The following is a 19782-nucleotide window of genomic DNA, read 5'->3' as shown; positions in this document are numbered from 1 at the left end:
GATGAAAATTGAGGATTTTAGAAACTTCACCTAAGTTGTTGACCTATGGTCTATGTTGACTTTTTTGGCCTATCTTGACCTCAAAAATCATTTGTGTTGAATTCAATGACAAAATATGCAACTCTTCTTCAAATTTCAAGTCAATCGGATGAAAATTGTAGATTTTAGAAATCTTGCAGAAGTTGTTGAACTTTGGCCTATTTTGACCTTTTGACCTCAAAATCAAGAGGCTTCTTGCTTGTGACCAACTCTACCAATTTGCTGAAGTTTCATGAACATTGGTTTCAAATTGTGACCTGTAGGTGATAAACATACAAACAAGCAGACAAATGAAAAATCTCTCATGGAGCGACACTTGGCAAAACTGAACAAAGTAGAATGGCACTCGGTAGGGCGTATTCTTCCACCCAGCAGAACTGTTTACGTTTTGTATCCCACTGATGGGCTGGATCTGAACCAAGATCTAATCCACTTGTTCTTGTCACCTATCCAACTCATCCACCTTGTTTTGTCATAACTCATCCACAAGTTTTTGAGATGTCATGATATTTATAGTTTTTGTCCCTTTATCTCAATTTTAGAAATCAGGCCTCTGTTGACGTTTTGATCTCAAAAATAATTGGTAATTGAATTCATTGACCTGATATGTAAATCCTCTTCAAATTTCAAGTCATTTGGATGAAAATTGAGGATTTCAGAAATTGCACATGAAGTTGTTGACCTTTGGCCTATGTTGATATTTCGGCCTATGTTGACGTTAAAAATAATTGGTGGTTGAATTAATTGAGGCTGATATGAGAATCCTCTTGAAATTTCAAGTCAATCAGATGAAAATTGACAATTTTAGAAATTCGGTCTATGTTGACCTCGAAAATAATTGGCGATTGAATTCAGTGACCTCATTATTTGCAAATCCTGTTTGAATTTCTCGTCAATCGGATGAAAATTGAGGATTTTAGAAATATGACAAAGTTGTTGAACTTTGGCCGATGTTGACCTTTTTACCTCAAACAATCGGCTTCTTGCTTCTGACGAACTCTACCACGTGATGAAGTTTCGGGAAGATCGGTTTAAAATTGTGACTTATAGACGATAGACATACAAACAAACAGAATAACACACGCTTGAATAACACACGTAATATACTTGAAAAATCTTTGATTTTCGCAAGTAACAAACAAAGAAACAGACAAACATGGGTGAAAACATAACCTCCATCCACCTTTGGTGGTGGAGGTAATTATTCTCTGAAGTATGATTGTGCACTACAGTTTTCTTGACTTTAAAAAAATATATATTCCTTTACTTTACAATATTTTACTTTCGCAATTCCCTCTTTAACTTTGCACAACTTTCTGCAGAGTCATAAAAAGAATGAGACATTGTTTTGGTAATATCTGTCTTCAGAGTTAAATATTTTAAGATGTTTAAACGATCGTCGATGTTCGATCAACAACGGCTTCTCACATCTCACTACCAAATAATGTAAGAAGAAAATCTTGCGATTTTATCCCAAAATCTTTTGTTTAAATTTCCTTTTGTTTTTCCTTTATCTTGCCTTTCTCTTTTGAAACTTTTTTTAAACCTGTATCGGAGCAGAAAGTCAAATTATTTTCACTTCTGGCAAAAAGGGGCTAATTATGCCTCCATCTAATTTTGCTCTTATGTGGACATGAAAGATGCAATGGCATCGTCCTTCAGTGCCGACCACGTGCATTGCGAACGTGGCTGTTTTACAAACTTCTCTTATGAGTTGAGTATAAAGCCGGCCATACATTGAGGTTTTAATTTCCAAGGAAATCCCAGGGGATTTGGCTCGGTGTTTCTGGGGCTTTTCCCGAGTTACCTTGGGTTCACCTCATCCACGTAGCATTCACCTGTGAATAACCTGTGAACGGTATCCTGTAATCAATGCTGAATTGAATATTGTACACTCAGCTGTGGGTGAATTTCTAGCAATTCACCAGAAACCATTAATATTACTTTTGTGTTCCTCACAATACCCATGAGGGCTTTATGCCCAATTGATGCTCCCTTAAGTCCAGGTGAGTCATACAGTTTAGTAGAGTTCTCCACTTCTCAACCACAAAAAAGGGCAATTCCTTTTTGTGTTTAACTTTATGCACCAGAAGTAAACACAGGAAATATTGTCATTGTGTTTGACATTCTTGTGGAAAATGCCTTTGATTTTGCACCATTGTGTGTTTGTTTTACTGCTGAAGGTCATCCAGTTATGTTCATCCCCTCCAAGAAAACCAACTGTGAGTTTCATGGACAAATGCCATCATTGTTTGGCAGGCTTAAGTGTTGATCATCATGTCTTGTGAAGATCCCGTCTGTGACTTATTTGAGATATTTGCCAAACTGAGCTGCAATGGGAAATAATTACGACGTCCATGACATAAGGTCAATCTCAAATGCATCCAAATAACCACAGGTCTCCTCTTTATACCGCTCAGGTGAACCGATTGCGCCTATATCTAATTCAAGGTGACCTTCACAGACTGAAAGAGGGGTGTTATTGTTTTTGAGTGAAAGATCACTTATTTTAACAAACCGACATGTCATCCTTCACCTTGCGAGCTAAATAGTCATTTACAAGTTTAAGAACTAAAAAAACAATTCACAAGGTATACATTGTTTGCACTGACGAATCTCTGATCAACCTCTCTGTTGGTGAGGTTGATAGTTCATTCAATTTAAGGTATAAGGAATCCAGCTATCATCCAACATTTTTCTTCTTTGCCATTGCTGTGTTTCTGGCTGTCTATACCAACCACCATTCGAATCGCTTTACCTCCTGGTGGTGGAAGGGGTGAGCGGTGAGCGTGGTGAATGTGGAGAGCAGTGGTTAATGCAGAGTTGTGATTTTATCATGTTCTACATCACAAACCTCCACCCCTCCTCGACCCCCATGCACACTGAGTTGTATTATTTTTTTTCTCCTCAATGCACAATGAGTTTCAATGCTGTATTGTACTTTCTGTTGTCTTATCTCCTGTCACGTCAACTCTGTTTGCTTGTCCGTTACATACTGACTTATTTATTTTCTTTTTCCATTGTAATGCTTTTCCTCTTTAACCTCATTATGGCTTTCCTTTTTAATGTTGTGGCAGTAGTTTTTTTTTATTATTGTACATTCCAATTTGATGGCTGCCATTTGAGTGTTATCATAATTAGCTTAATTTTCATAATTCTCAATATAAGCTTTTCCATGAGTATGTTTATTTTGATTTCTCTCTTATAAAGACATGTGGGACTCGGGATTTTCTCACACTCTCTCACTCACTCAGACTGTCACTCATTCACACACTTATTCCCAGACCCGTGGCAAGGCTGGCCAACTGTGGCAGCCAATTATCTGGGTAGTGTAGTAACCTTTCGTCCTCGGTCTTGTGCCGGGTCTGCTGAGCACCTCACAAAGGCAGCTTCATTGCATGACTGCAGGAATTTGGACTTTGTGCAGGGTTCTGTTGAAAATTCACATACTCTTCGTTGAAAGACAATGTTGGGTCTTTAACGTACAACAGCAAATGGTAACAGATGAGTTCCCAACCTGACATCTATTTTGAGGGATAGTGCACTTAATTGATGTAATGTGCTGCCTGTGAAACATTGGGATTATAGGTAGTTAATAGGCCGAGAATCAAATAGAATCAAAATGAGAATCAAAATCAAGAGAACATTTATTGGAGGTATGATAACTGCCATGGAAAGCAAGGATAAGATGATATTTCAGGCGATAACCCTTCTTTGGAGTAAAAGAACGTACCTCAAAAGGACAGCACACTCTCTCTGCATCACTTGGCCTGCAAATAAAAGTGTCAGTGTGACCATTTATTGCCAGGTCAAGAATCAAACTGAGACCAGACAGCTCAAAGGTAAGTATTCTTCCTCTAATCAAAACTGCCAGACCATATACTAATGTTCTATGGATTTAAAACAATTGTGACTCAAGACTCGTTCCTTGGGACTCGTTCAAAGTGTCGGAATTGCAGAGGGCTGGGGAAGTGATGTTCAACCAGACAGAAAAGAGGTCCATCTGGTTTTATTGTGAAAATGTGTCCTGTTATTGCTTTTCATTTCTATTGCTATTTATTACCTCTGCCACCGAAGGTGAAGGAGGTTATGTTTTCACCCCCTTTCTGTCTGTTTGTTGTCTGTGTACAGGATATCTCAAAAAGTTTCAGTGGATCTGGTTGAAATTTTGTGGACATGTTGGGTGTGTGACAAGGAATATTTGATTCGATTTTAGTGAAGATCCACATCTGGATGCGAGAATTATTTAATTTTTTAAGTGATTCTTCACCATTGAGAGATAGGGCTAAAACGATATAGTACTGTATAGCATAATATTTCAATAATGTATTGGGCTCGATATGTTCTCCTGGATTAGGCATTACAGGGCGGAGGTACGCATTCTACTGAGTGCCCTTCTAATATTTTACTGTATATTTGTATTGGCATCTTTTTCTCTTGTATTTATCTTGTTCATTTTGACAAGTATTTGCCATTCATTTGTTTTTTAGGAGCATTCAGACATTTATTCTCAATTGTACATGAACTTGTTTTTCTGTGTTAAAAAGTAGACATGATCAAGGTGCAGGGACCAAGCCGAAAGCCTTCAGTTTCGAGAAGTCTGCGGCACCTCTTCCAATCAACAAGCAAGTTTGTGAAGAATTTGAAAAGGTTGCCACTACAATTCACCTGATCTTACAAGCTCTTGAATTTTATGAATGAACCATTTTTTTTTCTGAATGATGTGTAATACACAAACACCGTCCATGTTACAGGGCCCTCTACCTGGCGACTGTGTTCTACCAAGGTGACAATATTCTTGTCACTCATGAAGAGCAGATTCCTATCGTAGAGATTGATGACTCGTTCTCAACATCGCTCATGCAAGACTTCCTTTGGTTTTGCAAGGTCTCTATTTTCTGTGGATGTGATTGTGTTATATCTTATTTCATTCATAGTAACTATATTGTTTTTGTTCTTACAATTGCACTTTAATTCCTCTGGTACCTTAAGCAGTTTTACTCATCGTTATTTTACGTGTATTCCTGTCCTTCCAACAGCTGTCGTGCATGTGGAGTGAGGCTCGCGAGGTCCGCCAGGCAACAGCATTGCCCTTTTCTGCCTCCTCTGCCTTACAAGCTCGACAAAAGCTGCTTCTTGCTGTCTCACACATGCAGGTCAGACCGGAATGTTCATTAACATTTCTGATAATTTTTTAAGTACAAAGTCCTTGACATCAGGCGACTGATGTAGCCTCAAATATGAATTCCTAGCATCGGTTTAACTGTTTTATATGTGCAATTGAATTGGAAAGCACAATTTCATGACTCGTACACTGTTAGGGGTCATGTGCACAATATTTTACATGTCTGGGGTCCAATACGAGGAAAATATCAATGATCAATGGGAATGTCTTCCAGAAATAATTTTAATGAAAATTATGGACAAATCGTCACAATATATTAAGAGAGGTGAAAAGTGCATGAAGATCTACTCTCCCACAGAACCAGAAGCCATGAAGAATGATCTCTCCCCGTGAAATCAAAGCTCCAGAGAAAAAGTATGTGAGATGAAAGATGCGTGGTGCAACAAAATGACCGATGACATCCTAAAATTATCTGAACTAAACTGAAAGCTTATTCGCTGCATCCAAACAGATATTTGGCCCGTGAAGATCCCCAGTCACAGCAGTGAAAAATAATTACAAAATAAATGAATAAATAAATAAATAAATAAATAAATAAATAACTGGTCACAGAAAAAGTCAGATATTGGCGAGACGGAAGGAGTACTTCTCTGAACTGTTAAACTATCCATCAACAGCGAGTGAATCGGTAGTTGATGACATTGAGCAACTGCCAGTCATGGATGAGTTAGCCTCTCCCCTAACAATGGAAGAACTTGTGTCTGCTATTAAATCAACCAAGAGTGGAAAAGCTCCTGGCTTTGATGGAATACCAACAGTAATGTATCATTACAGGACTTATGGCATTGAAACCCTACGCAAAGGGTAACTCGAACTTTATGGAACCTGTTGGGAAGCAAGCTGGTTTCCACAACAATTCAAAGATGCCCATATACTTTCAAACTACATTTAAAAAAAAAAACCTATCACATAAGTATAAAAGGGGCTTATGGAAAGTTAAATAGGGAATTGCCGCAATAACCATTGGAACATTGTACTTCTCTCTCTTACAGCCAAGATCCGAGCGAAGATGCTCCTTGTGGGCCTGCAAAACATGGCTGAAAATATTCTTTCAGAATGCCAGAAAGCCTCATACTCAACAGCAGATATGACTTTCACCCTGCGGCAGCTGAAAGAAAAGCCCATTGAGTAGTGACAACGGCTCTACGTTGCCTTCATTAATTTCGCTAAAGCTTTTGACACAGTGAACAGAGCAACCTCTCTAGTCCTTAAATCATGCATCTCCGATGTCTAGCACGATCCATGAACTACATCTTGGAATTATATCAGTGGGAGGGATGGTACCTGAGTCCTTTTCACCACGATGTGAAAAAGGGTGTCTCTTAGCAACAACACTATTTACACTTTTCCTAACTGTTGGACTTCAGACTGCATCAGAACTTGTCGGTGCAAGGGTGTACACCCATTCTCTACAGCAAACTAAAATTCTCTACCAGCCACTCTCAGCAACTCCAGAATAACCTGCAAATCGACATTGTTAACGCATCATTTAATGTAATCAAACGGTTTAAAGGGGAACAAAAATGCAAAAAAATTTTTTTTTTCTGAAAACCATTGAGAATCATTAATTATATGTTCTAATTTGAAGAGAGAGCCTGATTAGAGCCTGGTGTTGGCGCAGTGGTAAGGGCAGTGGCTTGGGACCCAAGAGGTCCTGAGTTCAAGCCCCGTTGGGACACTGAATTAATATATGTATGTATATGTATATATATATATATATATATATATATATATATATATATATATATATATATATATATATATATATATATATATATATATATATATATATAAAACCAAGTCGAAAACACCAGGGGGTTGACTCAGCCTGCCATCCTTCCGAGGTCGGCGAAATGAGCACCAGTTGTACTGGGCCCGGTGTATGCCCCGGTTAGAATAGGTGTACCATATCCCTGTGTGTCGTAAGAGGCGACCAGGGTTGCGTCAGGAAGGGCATCCGGCGTAAAAACCTATGCCAAATCATTATGCGGACAACAAAACGAATTTCCATACCGGATCGGTCGAGGCCCGGGTTACCAACGACCGCCACCGGTACCGGTGGTCAGCAGGGTACCAGTGGAAATTGTGCTACTGCTGGGCAAAGGAGGAGAAGGAGACGGGGAAGGTGAGTCCGGAGGCAGTGGGAGAGGGGGAAGGGTAGAAGTGTGGAGGTGAGAGTTGGAACTCTGAATGTTGGGACGATGACTGGCAAAGGGCGAGAGTTGGCTGATATGATGGAGAGAAGAAAGGTGGACATACTGTGTGTACAAGAGACCAAGTGGATGGGGAGTAAGGCGAGGAGCATTGGAGGTGGTTTCAAACTGTTCTACCATGGTGTGGATGGGAGGAGAAATGGTGTCAGGATAATCCTGAAAGAAGATCATGTCAAGAGGGTATTGGAGGTGAGGAGGGTGTCTGACCGAGTGATGATTGTGAAGTTGGAAATTGAACGGGTGATGATGAATGTCATCAGTGCATATGCCCCACATATGGGGTGTGAGATGGAATATAAAGAAGATTTCTGGAGTGAGTTAGATGAAGTGGTGGAGAGTGTATCCAAGTATGAAAGAGTGGTGATTGGAGCAGATTTCAATGGACATGTTGGGGAAGGGAATAAAGAGGATGAGGAGGTGATGGGGAGGTACGGTCTCAACAAGAGAAATGTGGAAGGGCAAATGGTGGTAGAGTTTGCAAAAAGAATGGAAATGGCAGTGCTAAACACGTATTTCAAGAAGAAGGAGGAACACAGGGTGACATACAAGAGTGGAGGAAAGTGCACACAGGTGGATCACATCTTAAGTAGGAGATGCAACCTGAAAGAGATTAGTGACTGTAAGGTTGTGGCAGGGGAGAGTGTAGCTCGACAGCATCGTTTGGTGGTCTGCAGGATGACTTTAGAGGTGAGGTTGAGGAAGAGAGTGAGGGCTGAACCAAGGACCAGATGGTGGAAGCTGAAGGAGGAAGACTGTTGCGTGAAATTTACGGAGGAGGTGAGACAGGCGTTGGATGGTGGTAAAGATGGGTGGGATGATTGGGCAATGACAGCAGAAGTTGTGAGGGAGATAGCTAGGAAGGTACTTGGTGTGACATCTGGACAGAGGAAGGAAGATAAGGAGACTTGGTGGTGGAATGAGGAAGTACAGGAAAGTATAAGGAAGAAGGGGTTGGCGAAAAAGAAGTGGGATAGTCAGAGAGATGAAGAAAATCGGCAGGAGTACAAGGAGTGGCGTCGAAAAGCAAAAAGAGAGGTGGCAAAGGCCAAGGAAAAGGCATATGACGAGTTGTATGAGAAGTTGGATACAAAAGAAGGGGAAAAGGATTTATACCGATTGGCAAGACAGAGGGACCGAGCTGGGAAGGATGTGCTGCAGGTTAGGGTGATAAAGGATGCAAATGGGAATGTGCTGACGAGCGAGGAGAGTGTGTTGAGAAGGTGGATGGAGTACTTTGAGGAGCTGATGAATGAAGAAAATGAGAGAGAGAGAAGGTTGGAAGAGGCGGAGAAAGTGAATCTGGAAGTGGGGTGGATCAGTAAGGATGAAGTGAGGACTGCTATGAAGAAGATGAAAAGTGGAAAGGCGGTTGGCCCAGATGGTATACCAGTGGAGGCATGGAAGTGCTTAGGAGAGATGGCAGTGGGGTTGTTAACCAGATTGTTTAATAAAGTCTTGGAAAGTGAGAGGATGCCGGAGGAGTGGAGATTAAGTGTACTGGTTCCGATTTTCAAGAATAAGGGTGATGTGCAGAGCTGTGGAAATTACAGAGGGATAAAGTTGTTAAGCCACACCATGAAGTTGTGGGAAAGAGTAGTGGAAGCTCGGTTGAGAGGAGTGGTGACGATCTGTGAGCAGCAATATGGGTTTATGCCAGGAAAGAGCACCACTGATGCGATGTTTGCTTTGAGAATGTTGATGGAGAAGTATAGGGAAGGCCAGAAAGAGTTACATTGTGTGTTTGTGGATTTAGAGAAAGCTTATGATAGGGTGCCAAGAGAGGAGTTGTGGCATTGTATGAGGAAGTCGGGAGTGGTGGAGAAGTATGTGAGGATCGTGCAGGATATGTACGAGGACAGTGTGACAGCGGTGAGGTGTGCGGTAGGAATGACGGACCGGTTTAAGGTTAAAGTGGGATTGCACCAAGGATCGACTCTGAGCCTTTTCCTGTTTGCAATGGTGATGGACAGGTTGACGGACGAGATCAGACTGGAGTCTCCATGGACTATGATGTTCGCGGATGACATCATGATCTGTAGGGAGAGTAGGGAGCAGGCTGAATCGAGCCTTGAGAGGTGGAGGTACGCACTGGAGAGAAGGGGAATGTTAGTCAGTAGGACTAAGACGGAGTACATGTGCGTAAATGAGAGGGAGGGTGGTGGTATGGTGCAGTTGCAAGGAGTTGAGGTGGGGAAGGTGGATTGGTTTCAATACTTGGGATCAACTGTCCAAAGTAACGGAGAGTGTGGGAGAGAAGTGAAAAAGAGAGTGCAGGCAGGATGGAGTGGGTGGAGAAGAGTTGCAGGAGTGATTTGTGACAGAAGGGTAGCTGCAAGAGTGAAGGGGAAAGTATACAAGACGGTAATGAGACCAGCTATGTTGTATGGTTTGGAGGCGGTGGCACTAACAAAAAGACAGGAAGCAGAGCTGGAGGTGGCAGAGTTAAAGATGCTGCGATTCTCGTTGGGAGTGACGAGGATGGATAGGATAAGGAATGAGTATATTAGAGGGACAGCGCAGGTAGGACGGTTTGGAGACAAAGTGAGAGAGGCGAGATTGAGATGGTTTGGACATGTGCACAGGAGGGAAACGGAGTATATCGGGAGAAGGATGTTGAAGATGGAGCCGCCAGGCAGGAGGAGAAGAGGAAGGCCAAAGAAGAGGTTCATGGATGCGGTGAGGGCGGACATGCGGGTGGTTGGAGTGTCAATGGAAGATGTGGAGGATAGAGCGAAATGGAGACGGTTGGTCCGCTGTGGCGACCCCTAACGGGAGCAAGCCGAAAGAGGAAGAAGAGAAGAATTTGAAGAGAGAAAAAAATTTCATTTTTTTTTTTGCCTATTTAATTAGAAAGTGTTGAAAAAAGCCCTAAAGTGTCGATGTTTGATTTTGCCAGTGACGTCACACCTTGAAGCCGCATTGATCCAAACGGCGGCTTTACATAATGGAACAGTGCATGTCGAGCTTGGATTCAGATACTGATTCCACCGTCATTAGCAACTCCGAAGGTTCTCAGAATGTTCAAACTGATCAGTGGGATTTTGAAGGAACTATTGGAGACAAAATTATTCATGGAAACGCTTTTGGGGGAATTGGGGAGCCGTATTGTTTTGAGCCACGTCCGAGGGATTCAGAGAAAGAAGGCGGAAGTGTTATTGAAGATGAAAACGCTGGTCACATGATCACTTTAGCTCGGTGGGGTTTGATTTTTCCATTCAATTGACAGTTGATAAGTGTGCGATGTTGCATTGATTGATAAATCGGTTTATATATTATTCTAGCAGAAATATGCATCACCTGACAGTTGAATGGGCGACGAATGCTTTGTCCCACCATCACAGACTAACCTGCTCTATTGTATGTTATGGGATCATCCCGTTTCATACTTTCCCTGGACTCAATTTCTGTCCATGCCGTGTCCCACCGTCTTGTCCATGAGATGTCGATCTCCCTCCACAGTGGATGAGTGATTGTGGGGAGGAGGAGGGTGGAGCGGTGTGTGGGATGGTGATGGGCATTGTGAGGAGATGATGGAGGGGGGGTGGGATGGTGGGTATTGTGGTCATGATTGTGAGGAGGATGGTGGAGGGGGCACGTCCCTGAAAGTTTTGGCGTCCTAGGTCAAATCCTCTCGGAGGAGTAGATCATACATATATACATTCATACATACTGTACATACATTCTGACATATATACATAAATATACTTTTTCTCCACTATAAATAGATGGAGGTTCATTTTATTTGTAGAAATTTGTGTTGTTATATAATAGATAATTATTTTCAGGTGCTGTTGTGGTAACTGCCAGACAATTGCAACAGGTATTTGGTTCACCACTGAAATCGTCCGTGTACATGTGCAGTTAGCTGGGTAGAGATGGTGTTATAGTTGAGAGCGACAACTTTTTCTTCTGCTTCATCATGGGGATGGCATCCCCTCTCAATTGTGGCAGATAACCACAAGATCTCGCCATCTCTGTTGTTTCATAACAGTGCTCTGTAATATGTTCCGAGCTCAAAAGCAAACATTTTCTTGGCCTGATCCACATGCGGGTATTTCAGACAAACCTCGTTAAATTTCTGGCAAACTTAGGGTCTTTCGGCCACTGGTGTAGCATGAAACCATCTCGGTTTGTATTATTATACAAGCACCAACGACACATCGACTCGGAATATTTGGGGAAAACCGAAAATAATTCACCGTTTGAGTTAAAATGTACGGCGATGTAACCCGTACACAGTACAGATATGGTGGTCTACTTCCATGTTGGCCATCACGGCTAATCTGAAGAAGTAGAAGAAGAAGAAGAAGAAGAAGAAGAAGAAGAAGAAGAAGAAGAAGAAAGGGAAGAAGATTTTGACCTTTAATCACAAATTTATCCACTTTATAATTCAGAAATCAGAAAAGACTTCCGGTTCCGGTTCCGGTTTTGAGCGGCAAGAGGTCTCCTTCGGGGCTCCCTGCTGACATTCTCAAAGTTAAGTTCCGGTTGTTATTTGTCCCGTTTTAACTGTTTAATTTTCTCACCTACATGTTAATGTGTGTTCCTAGTTCGGTTTTGTTTCAAAAATCGTGCTATTTTGTGAGTATTTATTGTCGACGTTCTCACCTGGTGTTTGAGGCCTAGTCCTAGGCTTGAGGCCTACCGGTTCCACTTGGTGTTCGATCGTTTTTTTTTTTTGTTTGTTTGTTTTTTCTCCCCATTACCTTCAATTTCTATCCTCCGCATTAACTTCAATTTTCATCCTCCCCACTTTCCAAATATCCCCCATTCTCCCAACTAATCTCTTTCTTATCTCAAAAAAAAAAAAAAAAAAAAAAAAAAATAAAATAAAATAAAAAAAAAAAAACCCAACAACAACAACCTTCTCCCGATTCTGCTACTTCTTCCTCTTAACTTCCTCCTCGTCTTCCTCGATTTCTTTTTTTTTTTTTTACACTTCCATGACCTAATCTGTTGAACTCTCTCATACATTAATATTAACAACAAAAACGATCTTATAATGCTTCATCTTCCTCTCTCACACATGTGGTACTCTTTACTGTTTCACAATGCACTACTCTTCTGCTATTTTAACAGACTGCTCTCATTTCGACCTCTCCTTCATTCCTTGCCTAAAAAATCCAACTATTACAGCGCTTCTTCTCTCCATGCTCTGAATTCGCCTTCATTGCATCCATCACGAATTGTGTTAAATCGTATCTCTGACCTAAAACTTTTAAAAACCACAGTTTGCCATGGATGCTCGCTTTCCATCAACCATTCTTTTTTTCCAACTTCAGTGCCAACTCACCCCCCTCACCCCTCACTCTCACTCTCAAAGCAACCATCCCACTCTTCTCCCTCCAAGCCTCCCTCTCACCTCTTTCAAAAATTCCCCCTCACCTTTCTCCCACCTTTAATCCCCCTCACTCTTCCTTCTCTAAGTTGCCCCCCTCTCATCCACCAACCTGCCTCCCTCCACTGCCCTCTCACCTCCATCTCTTCACTCCACCTCCTCAAATCCTCAACTGCCATCTTCCTTGTCTCTTGTCCCCCCTCTCTCACAGCACCACAGAGCCTTTTCTCCTCCTCATTATTCGGCCCCCTCCCCTCGCTATTCTGCAATACCCCACACTCCTTCAGCAACCCTCCTTACCTCCCCCCTCGTCCCTCGTCCGACCCTCCCCCGCCCCTCCACCTCCTGCACCAAAAGCCTCCTCCCCTACCTCTTCATTAAAAGTGTGGACCTCAAATATCCGGGGCCTTCGCTCAAACCTTTCAGATCTTTCCATGCAGGTTGCCACTGACAAACCAGACATTATCTGCCTAACAGAAACTTTCCTCTCCCAAGACGTGTCTGACTCCCAAGTATCTCTCCCTGGTTACTCCCTCTTACGGTATGACAGACCTGAGCCTCGTCCTGGTGGAGGTGTTGCTCTCTTCATCAAAGACTCTATTCCTCACTCTCCCTGCACTGCTCTCACTCCCCCACACCCCCAGGAATACCTCTGGCTTCGGCTTCCCCTCCACTCCCACCTCATGTTTATATGTGTACTGTACCGTCCACCGAACTGTGATGACTCCATCTACACCTCACTCTCCGAAAACATGGACCTTCTTCTATCTTCTCATCCAAACTCTCTCTTCCTCTTATGTGGCGACTTCAATTGTCATCACGCCAGTTGGCTAGGTGTGGGTACCTCTCTCACCTGCCATGGGACATCAGCAAAAGCTTTCTGTGACTCATTGGGACTGACTCAATCGGTCAACTTCCCGACCCGGATCTCAACCAATGGTACTCCATCTCTTCTGGATCTGATTTTGACAAATTTCCCTGACAATATCTGCTGCTCTTCCTTCGCTCCAATTGGTTCTTCTGACCACGTCCTTATTAAAGTGGACATCTCTCTGGCTGTTATCAGAGAACCACCTCACCGCCGTCGAGTCTGGCATTTCACTCAAGCCGACTGGCAGGGTCTCCGAGCAGCCATCAAACTTACAGACTGGTCTCCTATCACTACTTTCTCAAACATCAACTCATCCTGGGAATTCTTTCAAAGAAACTTGCTCTCCCTCATGCACAGATTTATCCCCTCTCGTGTTCAGTTGTCTTACCCTTCCTCCCGCCCTTGGTTTACTGAAGCTTGTGGCGAGGCAGTTGTCCTGAAACAACTTGCCTTTGCCTCATGAAGCAAACCCAACTGAGAGCAATCTCAGTTCTTTCCACAAAGCTCGGAACAAGTGTGTAGCTACCCTCAGGAGAGCCAGAAAACAACATCTTTCTCATCTCAAGTCTGAACTCTCAAACCTCTCTCCCTCCTCAAAATCCTGGTGGCGTTTAATCAAATCTGTTTCTGGTGTATGTTCCCCCTCCATCCCCTCCCTTACCTCAAATGGCCGCACTGCTGATTCCACACGTGATAAAGCTGAATGTCTAAACTCGGTGTTTGCAGCTAAATCTTGTGTCCCAAACCCATCACTATCTCTACCCACTTTACCCAGTCGCACCCAACTGTCCCTGGACTCTGTATCCTTTTCTCCTGACAAGGTGGAGAGCTTGCTTTCAAACCTCGAGTCAGATTCTGCAAGCGGTCCAGACGGCATCAGCCAGGTGTCCTCAAAGTCTGCTCTTCTGCTCTTGCTCACACTCTCTCTGTTCTATTCACCCTCTCAAATTTCCAAGGTCATCTGCCATCTGCTTGGAAATCTCCTAACCTCACTGCCCAGAATAAAAAAGGTGCAAAAACAGATCCCTGAAACTATAGAGCAATAAACCTTCTCCCAATCATCAGCAAGGTTATGGAATCCATCATCGCTTCCAGACATGAAATCCTTCCTCTTCTCCAATGGCTTGATTTCCAATCATCAATTTGGTTTCAGACAAAGGTCACTCTACCCTAGATATGCTGCTACTGCTCTCCCATCAATGGATGGAGGTCCTCAATGCCAGACAGGAAATCCGAGCCGTATCCCTGGACATATCACGTGCTTTTGACACAGTCTGGCACCCTGCCCTACTCACCAAACTCTCTGCCCATGGTATTCAAGGCCATCTCCACTCATGGCTCGCAGACTTCCTCTCCTGTCGCAGTCAACGTGTGGCCCTAAATGGAGTTCTTTCATCCCCTCTTCCTGTGCAGGCTGGAGTTCCTCAAGGTAGCGTTCTGGGCCCTGTTCTTGTTCTGGTTTTCATCAATGATCCCTCGGCCTCTCTGGAAAATCCTCTATTTCTCTTTCCCGATGACTCAACCCTCTGCCGTACCATCTGTCATCCCTCAGACCGGCAAGCAGCAGCTTCTTCGCTCACTGCAGATCTGGATAAAATCACAAACTGGTCCAACACGTGGAACATGTCTTTCAATCCAGACAAATCTCACACTCTCACTATGTGTGTTCGAAAGGACCGTTTAGAACCGGGCCCCAGCCATCCACTTTGTGAACAATCGTCTGGAAGAAGTCTTTTGTTTCAAGGTTCTGAGTCTCACTATCTCCCTTGACCTTTCCTGGGAAAGTCACATTTCCAACCTTGCCTCAAAAGCCATTCGCCGACTGGGAATCCTCCGTCGTGCAAAGTCCTTCCTCGGCCCTCTTGAGCTCCTGACCACTTACAAAGCTTTTGTCCGTAGCCTGATGGAGTACTGCTCTCCCCTCTGGGCTGGTGCTCCTGCCTCCCCACCTTTCTCGACTTCACGCTGTCGGGAAACCAGGGCTTTTAAGATCATTGGCATCTCCCGCAATGAAGCTGAGTCTTTGGGCCTCTCACTCAATCACCGCAGGTTGGTCGGTGGTCTTTCTGTCTTCTACCGACTCCTCTCCAGCCTTGCCCCCCTGCTCTCTCTGCGATTTGTCCCAACCACATTTCCACAGGGCGCTCAAGGTCCGTAACAACCCCTTCTGGTAAAACTACCAAAATCACGAATCACTGCTCATCTTCACTCTTTCATTCCTCTTTTTCCCGCCTTTGGAATAAACTTCCTCACTCTATTCTTTCCCATTCTTCCCTTCAGGCTTTCAAAACAGCTGTTCACCACCACCTCTTATCTTCCCCCATCCAAATCCTCGATCTTTTCTACCCCCGATAATCCACCCAAGCCCACTTCCTTCAATTCTCCTGCTTTCCTTCCTGAAAGTCCCTTTAATGTCCATCTTCCCCTCGCCATGTTCCCCGTCCCATCCCCATCCCACTCCCTTCCACAGTTCACCTAATGTGTCTGTTCCCCACTGTTTTGTCCCTTCCACTCCCGCCCCTCTTGTCTCATGCCTCCTTGCTGTGAGTTGTGTGTTAGCTCTCATACGAGCCTCGACCAAGGTATACAAAAAAAAAAAAAAAAAAAAAAAAAAAAGACATATCATATCTATTTTGTAGGGTATCAACGGGTAGATTAGCATCAATGTGGTCTGAACGTTTGGGTTCCCCTTTAAATATATTGGCAGGACAGTCACGATGGACAACAATGCAGATACAAACATTGAAAACTGCATTCAGGCAGCCTCCAAAACTTAAAAGAAGTAATCACGCGGTCGCCTGGCCTGCGGAAATCCTTCATTCATAACCTTCCTGGTCAACATGCCTAAAAGAACGGAATTTACAAATGGTTGTGTGATGCTGACTTTTTACTCTGTGCAAAATAACGCCAATGGTATCACACATCAACCATCATTGTGTGACACCATACTAATGACAATTCAGTACCCACAAAGTCAGTACGACACCATAAAATGTTATTTTAACGACACTAAATTTCATAGAATGCCCATCTGTTGGCTGATGGTTTTGCAATGGGTACATACGATCAAAGGCACAAAAGGCATTGAAAAAGCGACTGTTATTACTTGGGGATATGATAGAAGAGGCGATTATGAGAGGATCGGATGGAGAGATTTAAAATAATTAATAGTATCGACTTGAGAAAATAAGTGCAGAACAGTTCTTCAGCAGAAATGACAGAGGCAGGACCAGGGGCTACATCTTCAGAATGAAGAATAGGAGATTTATGAGGATAGTATGGTTGGCATATTTCACTCATGGAAGAGTTAAAGCATGGAATCGTCTCCCTAGAAATGTAGGGACAGCAGAAACATTTTGGGTTTCAACCAATTCAAGCCATAACAGCACATATCATCTCACATCTTTGGATTTTGGATTAATTTTGGGATGTCTCAGGTTATCTCCCATCCACGCCCATGATCTTTTCTACCCTCAAGAACCCTCATCAAGCCCACATTTAACTGGGTTTTCAGTTTTTCTTTCCACTTCTGTGATTGGAAATTTGTAAGAATGGTGTTGGCTTTGTCGTTACGATCAGCTCAGGTCAGATATGGGAGCATGCGTCGGCGCAGCATGTTGCTGTGTCCATTTTCCGCTGGTGACTCCAGGGGCCTCCGTCTGGCCATCCTCCAGGCAGATGCCTGGCTCATCCCCATCTCCTTGAGATGCCAATCAACCTGCTGCAACCACAAAGCATGTGCTCGGCCCATTGGCCTCCTCCAATGGCTCCCTCGTGAGGAGCGAGGCTTCCTCGCTGAGAGAATCTGGTGAGCAGGATCAGTGAAGGGAAAATGAATCACATGTCCATACAGCCGCAGCTGACGCTCACCGACTATGCAGGTAACAAATCTCATTTGAGTCTCTCTCAGCAACCACTCATTGGACACAAAGTCCGATCAGCAATAGCCAAGGATTCTCCAAAAACACCTGGTACCAAAGGAATTAAGTCTCCATCTCAGATCCCTGGTCAGAGTCCAAGTCTCACATCCATAGAGCAAGACTGGAAGCATCAAGGACCTGAAGACTCGGACTTTCGTCCTCCTGCACAGGTACTGACAATGCCACACCCAATGATCCAGTGAATCCATGACTCCCCAGGCTTGAACCAGACATCAATTAACCTCTCGCTCACAGCCAGCAGAGAGATGAATATCACTGCCAATGTAAGTGAATCTCTTCGTGACCTCAACATCCTCGCCACAAACAGGTACAAACAAGATAGCAGCATCCAATATGTCAATGAAAGCCTGGATGTTAGTTTTGACCCAGGAAACCCATTATCCCAGTGGCTCAGAGTCCTCATTCAGCACTTCGAGGGTGCCAAAAAGGATATCCAGAGTCACCGCAAAGATGACTACATCATCTGCGAAATCATGGTCAAAGATCTTGACATTCTCAAACAATGCACCGCAGCTTGGTCTCTCTGACATCCTCCCCAGAATCCAGTCCATACAAGCACTGAAAAGTGTGGGGGCCAGTACACACCCCGCCAAACCCCAGTAGCAACTGGAAATAAGTCGGAGATGGTATCACCACATCTCACAGCACTCTCAATTCCAGAGTATAGTTCAGACATCAGATTGATCAGATTGACTGTTCTGGGTGCTGGTGCTCAAGCAGATGGTGGTAAACCCCATCAAGAATTATCCAAGCAAAGACCTTGCTCGGCACTGAGAGCAGTGTCACTCCTCAGTTGTTGTTGCCATCCTGGAGATCACCCTTCCCTTTCCAGAGAGTGACAACAAGGCCCCTCTTACAGTCAGTTGGGATGATGCCCGTGTTCCAGGCAGAACACAGAATTGCATGCAATGACATGAGTGCAGCATTTCCACCAGCCTTGAGAAGTATGGCATGGATGCCACAAATCCCAGGACCTTTACCCCATTTCGAACGGTTTATTGCAACCTGTGTTTCCACAAACGAAGGTGGATCACAGTTGATTTGAGGGTCAGCAATAGGAATAGTAGCACCCCTGACATCCAACTCAACAGCTGGTGGATCAGTCTGGTAGAGCCGCTCAAAGTAACTGGCTCAGCGGGCCTTCACTTCGGACTCCTCTGTCAAGAGCCCAACACCCTCCACTCCAACTGCAGTTCACCAAGGGACGGGCTTGCAGGAACGCAGTGCTCAAATGCCCCTGTAAGTTGTACGAGAATCACTTCACCACAGGTGATGCTCTACCCCCTCACAGATTCCTCATACATAGGCCTCCTTGTCCACACTCAGCACACGTACAGTTTTACGCCTCAGTTCCCTAAACAGCTCAACTCTGCCATTCAGCCTGGCCCTGCGACTCTGGTCAATGGTATCCAGTCTCCCTTGAGAAACAAATTTCTTCTTCAGCCTGCGGTGAGTTCCAAGACATCCACCGGTAACATCAAGGATGGTGGTCTTGAAGGCACTTAACAACACTTCAGGATTTCTCAAAGCACCCAGATCCCCAAAATCCCCACTCAGCCTGTTCGCAAACTCCTCAGCTCCCCGATCATCCTTGAGCTTGCCAACATCCAGCCTCGGCTGGGATGGTACCATTCACCCGGATTTAAGCTGCAACTTCAGAGTTGTTACAGCAATCCTGTTTTCAGTATTGAGGAACTGAGCACTCCGGTAGATAACAGACACAGGTGATTATCCTCTCTTAGGGATAGGACATTCCAGGCACCCACCCAAACAGACCACCTCTGGTTAACCCAAGGAGACCGCTGTCTGGTGGACAACACCTCAGCACCACCCCGACACACACTACCGCAATCTGACCTGGGAAGGTTACCCCGTAGCTTTCCTCCTATCATCAAAGAGTGGGCATCCCGAAGGCTTTGCCCCAATCCCATCATCAGGTGAGCTGCCCTGCGATGAGCAGCTGCACAAGAGGTACTCCCATGGGTGGGTTTTCAATTTTCTTTGCATTTTTCTTGTGTTTTGTGGAGTGAAGGGTTTTACATTGGCTTCAGTGCAAATCCTGCCACCAGCCTCCTAAAAAAAAGTAATCCAACTGCAGGAGGATGTCCGTAGAAACAATTGGGCACTAGATTTGGATGGCCGTTGGCTCAGAAGGAGCTCCTCTGCCCTTTGACAGGTTTTGATTTTAATCCTGC

At 44.0% G+C, this 19782-nt stretch overlaps 1 protein-coding gene across 6 annotated transcripts in view; it reads left to right on the top strand.

Annotated features, from left to right (window-relative positions):
* LOC147021948 (ankyrin repeat and fibronectin type-III domain-containing protein 1-like) overlaps nucleotides 1-19782 on the top strand; it is a 443484-nt gene that overhangs the window by 377708 nt on the left and 45994 nt on the right. For 4 of the 6 annotated variants that reach the window (XM_085892412.1, XM_085892413.1, XM_085892415.1 and 1 more), the window contains 3 exons: nucleotides 4587-4689; nucleotides 4794-4926; nucleotides 5079-5195. In XM_085892412.1, the coding sequence (XP_085748538.1) occupies nucleotides 4587-4689; nucleotides 4794-4926; nucleotides 5079-5195 (353 nt within the window). The remainder of the gene's footprint in view (nucleotides 1-4586; nucleotides 4690-4793; nucleotides 4927-5078; nucleotides 5196-19782) is intronic. The other 2 variants (XM_085892411.1, XM_085892414.1) reach the window with 1 other exon arrangement.

Source organism: Eptatretus burgeri, chromosome 8, assembly GCF_056783735.1.
Source record: "Eptatretus burgeri isolate ZD-2024b chromosome 8, Ebu_testis_v1, whole genome shotgun sequence".
Lineage (NCBI taxonomy): Eukaryota > Metazoa > Chordata > Myxini > Myxiniformes > Myxinidae > Eptatretus > Eptatretus burgeri.
The sequence above is the reverse complement of the archived record's forward strand: the minus strand, read 5'-3'. Positions and strand labels throughout refer to the sequence as shown.